Here is a 13,195-nt window from a genome sequence, read left to right on the forward strand (position 1 = left end):
AACTTGGAAGCTTAAAATTTTGATTTTCAATATATGGTGAGGGATTTTTAATAGCTATTACTGAGCAACAGTCATTTATTAATTTGCAACAAGTATATCATCAGAGATGTAAAGCATTACTTTGCTACAGCAATCCACATGTAAAATTTTGTTGAGATGTTTTTAGATGTTTTATAGAGGCTAAATTCAAATCAAATATCACCACACTGTCCATACTACTTTAGAATTGTATGTTTACTTCACAAATATTGTCAGAAGCATGAAACAAAATACAGTTAATATTCTTCAAAACATAGGGGTTGACTTCTGGTGATTATGTTTGATACTGCGGTCAAACTAAATCTTACTGAAATTGTAATTTATTGAGATATCAACTTTAAAATTGGAATATATTTTGTTCACATATTTAGCTTTGATTTTAGGATAGAACACGTTTCGCAAAATACAAATTTTATGTGTTATATTAACGTATACACTTTTCTTTTAATAACAATAAAGGCATAGTTTAGCTCAAATTTATAGCATTGAAGATTGAGCTTCATTCAAGTTGAACATGTTATTTTTATGTCTGTGTTCAAAAAGTTGGGGCGACAGTTAAGGTGATAAAGAGAAACTGAAATCATAATTAGATAGTCACAATACAATGCATGAATCCACAAATCTCTAACAGACTTCCAAAATTAGATTTATTTGCTTAGACTAACAAAAGCTAAAGCATCGCTCAAATGTAAATTATTTACATTATATGGCATGGAATAATACAAACCTTGTTGCTGACTCTCCCTGATCCTTCCTTTTGGTGTCAGAAGGTGATATAGAAAGAAAAACACATACAAGTGAGATGTTTGGCATGTATCTAAAGTAGTCTTCAAATTCATTTAATACAATTTACCATGACATATATCATGCATACTAATGCACCAAAAGCAACAGCCAGTTCAAAACATTAGCATTCACATTCATACCAAAACATGCATTGCATTGCAAGAAATTCAGAAGCTCAGGCAAATTAATGTATCATATACATTCGGAGTCCTGCTAAATATCTTGTTTATTCTAAAAAGGTCTATTTTAACAGTCATTATGGCTTAAAAGGATACATGTGAATGGTAAACTTTGGTAAGTGGTAAGGCTTTTTCTTAATCATCTTGACAATTTGACATTTTCTGCTAATAATATTTACCAAGCTAGAACTCTACAGCATATTCACTTTGTCCATGATAGAGGCATTATGAAACAGAGTGAAGGTAGAAATGTAAAATTGAGTGAAGCATTACTGTCCATTTGCTTTTTTCCCCTTTCACTTTGGGAGAAAGACTGTAATCAGATGATTTCACAAACAGCTAGACCTACATTAGACCTGCTTTTGTCTGTAACATTATGATTCATGTGGATGTCTATAAGTCTATAATACATAACTGACAAATATAGTTTGTTGAATGCTGAAGTGAAGAAAATATGAAACATGAAAAGAAGAATGGGACATATTTGTAGGAGACACAATAAAGTAACACAAACAAACAGAGGGAAATTTCTCTTTGTGGACAAAATGGAGGAACGAAGGATTCAGAAAGGATAAGTTTTAAAAAGCCACTGCCAGGGGTTTGTACCTACTTTGTAGGACTGCAGGTATGCAACGCCTTCAAATGAGGTTTCCAGGTAGCAACGGAAACCGAGTTCTCATCAGCCGCATAGCTACGCCACACACACTACATGCAAAAATATATAAAACCAAAAGAACGAGGGATAAAAGTAGAAGAGGAAAAGACAGAAGAAGAACAAGCCCAAAGAAGATAAAGAGAAGAAAAAAAGAAAAACAAAAAGGAAAAAAAGCAGATTAGTAAAAAAAAACTACACAGGTTTTTCGGTCAGAGCAGGCACCAATACATGCCTCCGGATAGGAATTGTAGATTCATAATGATGCCAAGTGGCCTGAAGGTAAGGACGACTACCATCTGTGGAGTAATATCGCCACGCAGCCTTATTCAGGATTAAGGAGAATAAAACATTGTGAGCAGAAAAACATTTCATAGAAGAATCCTCAATATATTTTGCAACACATTCAGGAATTTTTTTTATAACTCTTTGTTGCAAGCAAAGCCTTGGCTTTGCTTGTATCCTTGCTTTGCTTTTTTTCTGTTTTGTTTTTGTTTAATACTATTCCTCTTCTGTTTCGTTTTAGTTCATCCCCCACCCCCAATCTCTGTCTTGAAGTTGTTTTCCTTTTGTGTTTTTTTTTCTATTTTAATTAAGTTTAGTTTGAGATTCTACATTTACAGAAGTCTTTGTTTCTTCTTTTTGATTAATCTATTTCCCTAATCAGTCAATGTTATTTGTGACTTTGGGATTTGTATGCATTTCTTAATGCTTAATATTTTATTTTTAAGATCTAGTTATAGTTTTCTTGCACTATTTTTTCTTTGGTCACATTGTTACCACTGCCTGTTTGCTGTCCTGTCTTGTTTCGAATGTTTCTCTTAAGCTGGTTCCAGTACTGCCCTTCATCCTGTTTTCCCTGGTCAGTGATTTTTCAGGCCTGCCTGTCTGGTGTTAATACTTCTGGTTCTATCCAGCACTGCCCTTAGATTCCAGTGCTGTCTTGTCCCTGCCTGACTGGCTTCCCTGCATAATACTGCCCCTACTGTTTACCTTTGTCTATCTATCAGTGTCTTGCCCTGTCAGTAAACATAGTTTTCTGTTCAGTGCTGCAACTGGAGTACTTAATTATGAGCTTTATCAAAATTGTGCATGACAAAAGGAGTGTGCAAAATTTAACATATATATTTTCATAAACAAAGTCTTTTCAAAACATGTCTTAGGGTGCTTTCACACCTGTGAATCGATTCAGTTGTTCCGAAACAGAGATTAAAAATGTTACATTGTTGCTATTTGTTCTTAGTGCGGTTCGCTTTCACACTGCAAAGTTTCTAAACAGGCCAAAAGAGCTAAAACAAGTCATGTGTGATTAAACTCTCCTCACATTTGTCAGAGTTTCACGGTTTATTTTGCAGAGTCCTGCTCAGCTGTCAAGGGAGGTGGTGGTTTGGTAGTGTTTGAAAAGGTGCGCGCGACGTGTCTGACGAGCGAAGAGGGATGCGGTGGGAAGGGTTGAGAAGCATGCGCAACGTATTTGAGGACCGGGAGGGAGACGCGTGATTATCGGGAGATTATCACTCGTTTGCCTGCATCCGGAAGTCTCTGTGCATTTGCGGGAGACTCGGGATGTCTGTTGAATGACCTTCCGCCCTACTCATAACTCTCTTCATATAGCTGTATGCCTATTACATATCCATAAATCACAGTGATATAATCGGGCCCGGATCGTATCGCTTTCTCACTACAATTGATCCGCTCCAGAGTTTGTTTCAATCGAGCCGAGATCGCCTGAATGAGGTGGTCTCGGCTCAATTAAAACGAACTTCGGAGCGGATCAATTGTTTTGGCGCGGATCCGTGAGTGATTAGTGGATTCACATATGCCAAACGAACCACTCTAACTGGGCAAACGAAAAGAAAACAAAAACGAAACAAAAGTCTAGATGTGAAAGCACCCTTAGAACAGGGGTTTCCAAACTTTTCAGCATGCGACCCCTAAAATAACAATACCAGTGACTCGCGACCCCCAATATCCCCTGAGGTGATTATAAATACAGAAAACTTGCATGCAATGGCGCACACACACACTAATAGACCAAAGTCTATTCTTCGTTTAATTTTTTTAATGTATTTCAGTGCTGTAAATGGGCCAAAAAGTTTAACCTGGTGTTATAAAATCAATCTGTTGCATCTGACGCTATTGCTGTGTTTTTAATATAATGTATTTACCCCATGGGTCGCAATCCAATAGAACAAGTAAATAAGCTACTATAGTAACTATAAACGACTGTTTTTTTCTCTTCAGTTGGTTATGGATAAAATATGGTAATTCTTATGGTCTAATAATAATAAGTAGATTTTTGGAAATCACCAGGCGACCCCCCTTCATTGTTCCGCGACCCCTCAAGGGGTCCCGACCCCCACTTTGAGAACCACTGCCTTAGAAGACCAAATGCGTTCAATGCATGATGAAGCCTAGAATGCCATTAGAAGAATATTACTAATTATAGAGTAACAACATAGAGTATAAACTAAAAAATCCGCCATATGAATTTTGCTTTCTTATATTTATATGATATGACATTGAGTACGTTTACATGGACACCAATAATCCGACTGTAATACGATTGAAGACAATAATCTGATTAAAAGTCTACCATGTAAAGAGTATGCCAATTTTAGTTGCATTACTGAAGTGCAGTACAGACATGTAAACACCGCAATCAAGCTATTACCATCATGTAGGACTTTTACCTCATTTTGTGACAGGATAGTCTATACACACACGGCTGTTTGACACTATCCTCTGAACCTCCCGAGTCAGTAAAGGACCACAGACCCCTGAATTGTGAAAAAAAAAATCCCCATATGGCATGCGGTCTCAAATTCTATCAAAACGATACTCTTCCCTGGATCCAATATCTCATTTGTTACAGGTGGCATGCATGAAACTTTCCTGAATGAAAGTGAAAGTGCCAAACTGCAGTTTGTCGACAAATTAAAAATGAAACAACTGAAATTACATGAAACTCTGGAGGAAATGTGGATAGTTCAGTGATGCAAAGACATTAATTGATATATGTGCTTAACATGTAAAATGGGATCATGAAAGGAACATTCAAAAAGCAACTTTAGTAAATTTCTTAATCATATTGTCTTATTTAGATTAAGGCAAATAATTTGATTATTGATGTCCATGTAAACATAGTCAAGTGAAAAACACAAGAAAGATATCAGTGATTTTGTACATTTTAGACACAGCAGTGTTAAATTCATCAATGAAAATAAGCGATACAATATTTGTTGCCTATGCCTTGAAACAAACAAACTTAACAGGTCTGCTGGGCCAGTAATGTGACTAAAAACTAAGACTGTGTGTGCTCTCATCTAATGAATGAACAGTGAAACTATATCTAGTCAAAAAGATCAAAAACAGCCAACATTATTTTATTTATAATCAGCATAAGCACTGTGCTGCTTATGGGTGATTGAATCAGAGCGCGCACACTCAGTAACAATACTGCTGCAGCAGGCCAAGTTTGTTTCAAGTAATTTCTGCTGACGAAATTAACACCAAGACATAATATGTTTTTCCCAAAAATCTTTTAGTGTGGCAGAGATATGTTTTTATAAAAATCCTGAATCAGCCACGTTTCAACATAAACCACACCAAAATATTGTTTAATTATTGTGATAAAAAAAAAGTTTCATCAAATCTTAATGGCACCCTATGACAGCTTCACACTGGGATTGTTTACAGTAAGAAATGTGTTCATGGATCAAAAATGAGTGTGCTGTTTCGCTTTAAGGGTTCCTGTGTGGCATAAATTATCATTCACACCTCCTCAGTTTTTGTAGTTTATCACTAATTTACAAAGCTTCTTGATAACCAATCAAACAGCTTAGATAAATACTTCAATCTATACAATACATAATCATAAAACCAGTTGTTGCTGTTCTTTGTTATTTGTCTCTCTTCTTTCTTACAAGAACTAACTAGTCCTAAAGAATATTTTCATGACCCTTTAAAACCAGTGAAACACTGGATGTCTAAGCAAACAAAGTCTTTTTGCAGTAAAGTGAATCATATTTGGAGCAAGTTTTTAGCTAGGACTATCTGCTGTCTCAGATAGTCATAAAAGATTCATCAGGCAACACAGACAAACATTGTGGTGCATTCAGACATGAATAACAGTTACATAAAAAGACACAGGACCAAACAGTACTCTAAAAAGGGACATGAGTCTTTATGACACTATAAACCAAGTTTTATTGTACCAGATTGTGTAATATCACTCAGTATGAAGGCAGATTAATAGCTCTTGTGTCTGACCTGTATGAGGCAGGCAGCAGGGTTCCTTCTCTTCTCGAAGTGCTTCTGTCTGTGCTGCTCTTGAACCTTCAAGGCAAAACCTGAACCCAAAATACCCTGCAAGTGAAAAAGAACCATATCATGAAAAATGGACAACACTGCACTTGGTTTTGAATGTATATTTACTGTCTGAATTTAAAAAATATATATACTTGTTTCACTTGGTATTGGTACTCTCTGTTTACTCATTCGTTTTGTAGTTTTGTATGAACACTACATTTGTATTCTCTAAACACACTCTCTGTTGGTGGCACTGCGAGCAACGTGCCTCACAAATAGATCATTTTTCGGCTTTATGAAAAAAAAAAAAAATGCTAATAATAAGATTTGATTGTGCAGAGCAGCCTGGAAACCAAGAAAAACATTGGAAACAATTTCAATTATGCAAATGATTTGTAATTGATTTATTTATTTTTTCATTTTTATTATCAGTGTTGTATCTGGAGGAGTGACAATAAACACAAGCACTGAATTAATACTGTAATTAGTGTAGAGACACTAGGCACAATGTCAGAATGCTTTTTGGTGTGTGTGTGTGTGTAAGGTTTACCGCAGGCAGTGTGAAAAAGGAGATGCCGAGCAAAGCAAACCCAGCAGACAGCATTCGTCCGGTCCAGGTTTTAGGAGTCTTATCCCCATATCCAATAGTGGTTAGAGTGATCTATTTAAAAAAATAATAAATAATAAGTAACCATATCCTCACAATATACTTGTGACTACATTACAGTTAAAATAAATAGATACACAGACAAGTTGATAACTTTGTTAAATGTATTATTATTATAAGAGGGAATGACTAAATTTCATAGGAGGACTTACATTAAAAAATGTTTATGAACAAAAACTAAAATGTATTTACATTTGTAAAGCTTATATGAATTGTGAGTATTTTTAGGAATTTAAGGATATATTTACAATCAGGTTTTTATTGACTGGAATGATAAATGATAAACAACAAATGTTTCATTTACAGTAAACTGAATCCATTATTAATGTAAACCAAAGACTATAGAATACACAAGACATGCCACTCGTATAGTTTTAAAAGGGGAAAAATGTAACGGTTAATATGGCGAATAAAGCCCCACCTACTAGTACAGGAGCCAAACATTGATCGCTATAGATCAGGGGTCACCAATCTCGTTCCTGGAGGTCCGGTGCCCTGCAGGGTTTAGCTCCAACTTACCTCAACACACTTGCCTGTGAGTTTTAAGTATATCTAGTAAGACCTTGATTAGCTTGTTGAGGTGTGACTGATTAGGGTTGGAGTTAAAATCCGGACACCGGACCTGAAGGAACAAGTTTGGTGATCCCTGCTATAGACTGATGGAGAAACTTGTAACCAATTTGGCTTTGTGGTCAACAAACACACCGCAATCTCAGCTAATACTTGCTTCACAGACATATGAAACATAACCACATAAAGCTTGGAATCAGTTTTAACTTTTAAATGAACCAGGTGCACTTGAAAACAAAAGTTTACTGGTTTTATAATCTGTATGAAACAAAAGTGAGGGACAGTCAAACGCACATCACATAACAGGAACTACTGAAACACTCACAAAGTTGAAAAAAAAAGAGTCACTGTCATTTCTGAACCAGATTAAACATAAAGACCAAGTTGTGGATTACTTCAGAAGACCAGTGCAATCAAATAATCATTATTCAGAGGATGATAATGTGTAGAACGCCCATAAATGAGGTTGGTGTCTGTATCTTTTTCCTAGTGTGCATGCGCATTAACTTGGGCAACCTAAAGAATTGCTCATTTAAAAACTAAACTTATGAGACAGCTGTTGTTTAATTGTATTGGTGGTTCCAAATATGTAATGTAATCGTAAGCCTGGCAAACAATTTTGGAGAATTTGATGTTTCCCCATTCAGACAGAATGCCCAAGCATACTACCCGAGAGGCGTTTTAAAGATCACCGCCAAGGGTAATGACTTGCCTTAAAAGGACTTTGTGTAAACCCATGCACAATGCTTGAGTGAAAGTGAACATCTGATTCTGTTACTAATTGCTGCTTAATTTATTTTCAATATTTTTAAACAGTAAAAATATTTTCAATATTTATAACCCAGCTAACAATAACAAAGTTGACATTTTCCACCATTTTGCGCTTTAGCTCTAGATGCTAGATACACGATAGAAACTACAGGGCATACAGACAAATTATTAATTATTAATCTCTATTAGTGTATCCTAAGCATTTGTACAAACGAATGAGAAAAGAATACTGACATGCCTTAATGCCTTCTCATCAGTGGAGGTGACATTATTTGCAGCAATTCATATGCTTTTTCTATCAGTGCTTTAAACATATAGAAGTTTTAACACAAATTGTATTTTTTTACAACTGAAATGACAAATAATAAAAAATAGATGTGTCATGAAATAGCGTCACGGTGGCACGGTGGGTAGCTCAATCGACTCACAGCAAGAAGGTTGCTGGTTAAAGACTCGGCTGGGTCAGTGTGGAGTTTGCATGTTCTCCCCATGTTTGTGTGGGTTTCCTGGTGCTCCGGTTTCCCCCACACTCCAAAGACATGCGCTATAGGTGAATTGAGTAAGCTAAATTGTTGTTAGTGTATGTATGTTAATGAGTGTGTATGGGTGTTACCCAGTAATGGGTTGCAGCTGTAAGGGCATCCGCTGCATAACAACACATATGCTGGATAAGTTGGCGGTTCCGCTTTGGCTACCCAGGATTACTAAAGAGACTAAGCAGAAAAATAAAATGAATGAATGAATGAATGAATGGGGCGATGCAGTGGTGAAGTAGGTAGTGCTGCCACCTCACAGCAAGAAGGTCGCTGGTTTGAGCCTCGGCTGGGTCAGTTGGCGTTTCTGTGTGGAGTTTGCATGTTCTCCTTGTGTTCGCGTGGGTTTCCTCCGGGTGCTCCGGTTTCCCCCACAGTCCAAAGACATGTGGTAAAGGTGAATTGGGTAGGCTAAATTGTCCGTAAAGTGTGAATGAGTGTGTGTGGATGTTTCCTAGAGATGGGTTGCGGCCAGAAGGGTATCCGCTGCATAAAAACGTGCTGGATGAGTTGGCGGTTCCTACCGCTGTGGCGACCCCAGATTAATAAAGGGACTAAGCCGAAAATAAAATGAATGAATCAATGAATGAATGAATAAATAAATGAATGAATAAATGAATGAATGAATAATTGTGTCATGAAGATGTTTATTTACCCTAGGCCTAGTGTAAACACTTTTTGACTTAAATTTGACTTAAATTTTATTGTTTCATGACACTGAAGCTAAATGCATGATTTAAGAGGCAGAGACTGTCGAAAATAGGTACAGAGGAAGTCTTTAAGGCAAAATGTCCCTGAACACAGACACAAATATATTTTTAGGAATAACTTGATATACTTCAATCTGTTTATTATTCAAAACTGTTTCAGTGATTGATTTGCTGGAAAGTTTAGAAAATTTATCTATTGGAGATGAAAAAGGTTCTCAAAATTCTATAATTACCCATGTACAGTATATGTACAGTATATGTAGTCACTTTTTATGTCACAATACCACAAACAAGGCTATTCCAAATCATTAATATGGCATAAACCAGAAATAGTAAATTACTATTTAAAATACATTGCAGCTGACAGAAATCATCTTCATCCTTCATACAAGAGAAAAGGTGTTAAATAAAGTTGTCATCCTTTTAGTTTATGTTTTTTTGGGTGAAGCAGTTTGGCATCTGCCTAATGTTTCTGCAATGCAAATCCGAGTTATGCATACATAGTTTGACTGAATTTGATTTAATATAAAAGAGAGAAATGTATGCATGATTACACTGCCAAACATTTTTTTGGTATAAATTTACAAATTTATTGGTATAAAATAATTCTGGGTAAATTTAACAATGCTGTACTACACAATTCTATATACTGTATATTTATTTGCATATATATCTGTAGTCTCTTAATTTATGCCTGAGAATTCTCTTTGTCTTTTTTCCTTTGGGTTGAAAAATCCTGCCTGAACTATATTCTCTGAACAGTCAAAGGCTGTCGAGCGAGACCAGAAATGGCGTCATTTTCTCAATTTGTGTCATCGTGATTACTTTCTTTCTTCATGGAAATGGAATCTAATGGTGCCACGTAATAATCTATATGGAAAAGGTTTCAATTTCCCAAACAAGGTAGAAGGCGATGATCAAAACGCTAAAAAAGGGAGGGAGTCTTAAATTATAAGTGAAATTTGATATCAAGGTTCATATTAAACTAAAACCAGAGTGCTTTGCAATTTTCAAGTAATGTTGGACATTAGCAAGAGCGGGAAAAATGGCCCAGAATAATAACTGTACAAGAGGCACAGAGGTGCTAGAACATGAATCTGGCACCACATTAAATATGAATGAGTTGTTTTGTAAAGCTCAGTATAGACCAGACTATTACCTGGACTCTGATAGAATGTACCATTATGTAGAAATGTGCAATGTGAAGACTCACCGTGCCCCACCATAATGCATCAGCATAGGTGGCAAAGTCTTTATTGAATTCCTTTTCCACCAGATAAACCAGGAAAGAGGAAAAGATGAGCACAAGGAACCCAATGTACCAGGCAGTGACCAGTTCCTATCAGACAGAGAAGCAGATATTGAGGACGTTTAGAGAAGATCGGCAGACGAGGAAGATATTTACAAAAGAACAGAAAGTACTTTCAAACGTGGCTGTTTGACACAGACTATCACTGCAAAAACAAATTGAGCTTTTAGAATTGGTCTACTCATTTTACAGACAACCTTTTAAATAATTTTAGACGACAATTTTTCAAAAATCAAGTTACCTTGCTGTGTGCATAAACTACAGATCCCAGAAGCTTCCAAGTTCCTCCGCGGCGGTCCATGCGTACCATTCGCAGGATTTGTAGAAATCTTAAGCTTCGCAGAGCAGACGTTGCAAAAATGTTGCTTTGACTCCCCGCCGAAACCACAGCAACTGAGGCAATCAGCACTATTATGTCTAATGATTGGAAAAACAAACAGAAAAAAATACATTTTACATGAGTCATAAGTGTCCTAACATGATTACAGATGTAAAATTCAAAATTATATATTTTTGCTACATAGACAATTTGATGCTGACAGGTCACATGTTTGCTTTTTTCACAAGGAATGTTGTTGCAAAATAAATCTCAACCTTCTGATTATCAAGATAATGCTAACATTTTAAAAAAACTGAGACTGTTACAGGATAATATATTCAACCTCTACAATATCTACATTTTTTTCCTGTTCAGTCTGAAAGTTGCAACTGAGTTCCTAGGTGACCTGTTCTTATAATAATTACGCTGTAAATCCCATTGAACAAAGCATCCATTAATTAATGGACCTCAACCTTTGTGACTTGAAGGCCACCTATTATATTTCCTCCAGCATTTCTGCTGTAATTATGTCAAAGCTGCTTTTTCCCCTTACATATTATTATATTTTTGAAAAACGGTGAACACTGATGTATTAAAGTAATGGACTGTGATTCTGGAAATTCGTGATAAAATGATATAAATAAGATTTCAGTTCAAATATATATATATATATATATATATATATATATATATATATATATATATATATATATATATATATATATATATATATATATATATATATATATATATATATATATATATATATATATATATATATATACATACATACATTAAATACACATATTCCATTATCCGGAAAAGTTTTATATACTTTTTTAAATATACAGTACATAATAAAATAATACTTTTGAAGCCAAAACGTTACCCCATTTGTCAAGAACAACCTGAAAAATGTCACTGCACTAAACGGGTCCTGACACTAGTCTTGTCGTTGGTCACAATTTAAAGAGCAACAGATAATAACTTGACTTCTAGTTTTATCAACATCAACAAGTATCAAGACATTTGTGCTGCCTATTACATTACAAACCACAGGAGTGGGCAAATTCTTCAGCAGGATAGTGCTCCTTCTCATACGTCATATCAAAGTTCCTGACGGTTAAGGTGCTTCAGGATTGGCCAGCCTAGTGACCAGAAGTAAACATTATTGAGCATGTCTGGGATAAGATGAAGAAGGAAGCATTGACGATGAATCCAAAGGATCTTGACGAACTCTGGGAGTCCTGCAAGAACACTTTTTTTGCCAATCCAGATGACTTTATTTATGTTATTTGAGACGTTGCAGTAAAGTATGGATGCAGTCCTCCAAGCTCATGGGAGTCATATGCAATATTAATTCTTTTTCCATTGCACTGTGACTTATTCTATACTGAACATTATTTCTGTTAAGTAAGAAGACTTTTGTCTAAGCAAAGTCAGACCTTACTGTCGTGATTAAATAATTTAAAATCAAGACATCATGTTTTGTTTTTGTAAAATAAGCATAATCTAGAGGCTATTGCCTTCATATAAGCCACTTCTGATACCAAGTGATTAACTAGAAGTCAAGTTATTATTTGTTGTTACTAAAACATAGACAGTGACAAGACTTTTGTCAGGAAGCGTAACTCCCTGTATCCTAGGTGTACAGTAAGGGTAAATGAATGTCATTTCTTTATCTCTGATGTCTCAAATGAGATTTCCCAGAGAAACACAGCCATTCTGTTATTATGAATCGATTAAAAAGATTGATTTCCAAACTGTTATCTTGCCCAAATTATCTGTGGGAAAAGAGGGAAAAAAACAAGAGTAGGACAGGGGAAGTTCACACAGAAACCACATCCACTTGGAGAAGCGACATCAAACCCTTAAAGAACACAAACAACTCCAAGGCACTGCTCAACTGCAATAATATTTTCTTTCTCTTTCTGATCCCTCCTCTAATTTCTCATATTCTTTGTAGTTGATGAACTCAAAACTTTCCAGAAAAACTGGGCTTCGTGCTTCTCCTCTCTCCTCCTTTCTGCTGTCATTCTCAGTCAAATCAACGCGCTACATGTGTTCTTAAAGTCTTCAGGGAGTCTCGATCTGGGAGGGAAAATGCTTATTTAGGTGTAGAAGTGCTCTCTAGATGTATAAATTATGACACCGTTATCCAGCACAGCAGAAAGATGACTCATGAACTCAATGAAAAATCCATTACGCCTTCACAGACCACCACCACACTCCAGAATCAGCCCTACTGGAACTAGATTCTGTTCCACTATCTTATAAACAAACTTTAAAAATGATGTAGTATTATGGAATTAGGGGTCCATAAGCCAACGCAACTTTTTCAGCAAGCAC

General features: G+C 35.8%; 1 protein-coding gene across 4 annotated transcripts in view; it reads right to left on the reverse strand.

Annotated features, from left to right (window-relative positions):
* kcnq5b (potassium voltage-gated channel, KQT-like subfamily, member 5b) overlaps window positions 1-13,195 on the reverse strand; it is a 198,335-nt gene that overhangs the window by 25,351 nt on the left and 159,789 nt on the right. For 2 of the 4 annotated variants that reach the window (XR_012406825.1, XM_691989.11), the window contains exons 4-9: window positions 10,769-10,944; window positions 10,432-10,557; window positions 6,518-6,628; window positions 5,929-6,024; window positions 1,615-1,709; window positions 767-793 (exon numbers count right to left, since the gene is read on the reverse strand). Coding sequence is in view for 2 of the 4 variants with exons in the window: in XM_691989.11 (XP_697081.5) it covers window positions 767-793; window positions 1,615-1,709; window positions 5,929-6,024; window positions 6,518-6,628; window positions 10,432-10,557; window positions 10,769-10,944 (631 nt within the window). In the remaining 2 variants the exon portion in view is untranslated. Of the gene's footprint in view, window positions 1-766; window positions 794-1,614; window positions 3,552-4,034; window positions 4,934-5,169; window positions 5,426-5,928; window positions 6,025-6,517; window positions 6,629-10,431; window positions 10,558-10,768; window positions 10,945-13,195 lie in introns of those variants that run through there. The other 2 variants (XM_073952120.1, XM_073952128.1) reach the window with 2 other exon arrangements.

The sequence above is a fragment of the Danio rerio genome, chromosome 1, assembly GCF_049306965.1.
Source record: "Danio rerio strain Tuebingen ecotype United States chromosome 1, GRCz12tu, whole genome shotgun sequence".
Lineage (NCBI taxonomy): Eukaryota > Metazoa > Chordata > Actinopteri > Cypriniformes > Danionidae > Danio > Danio rerio.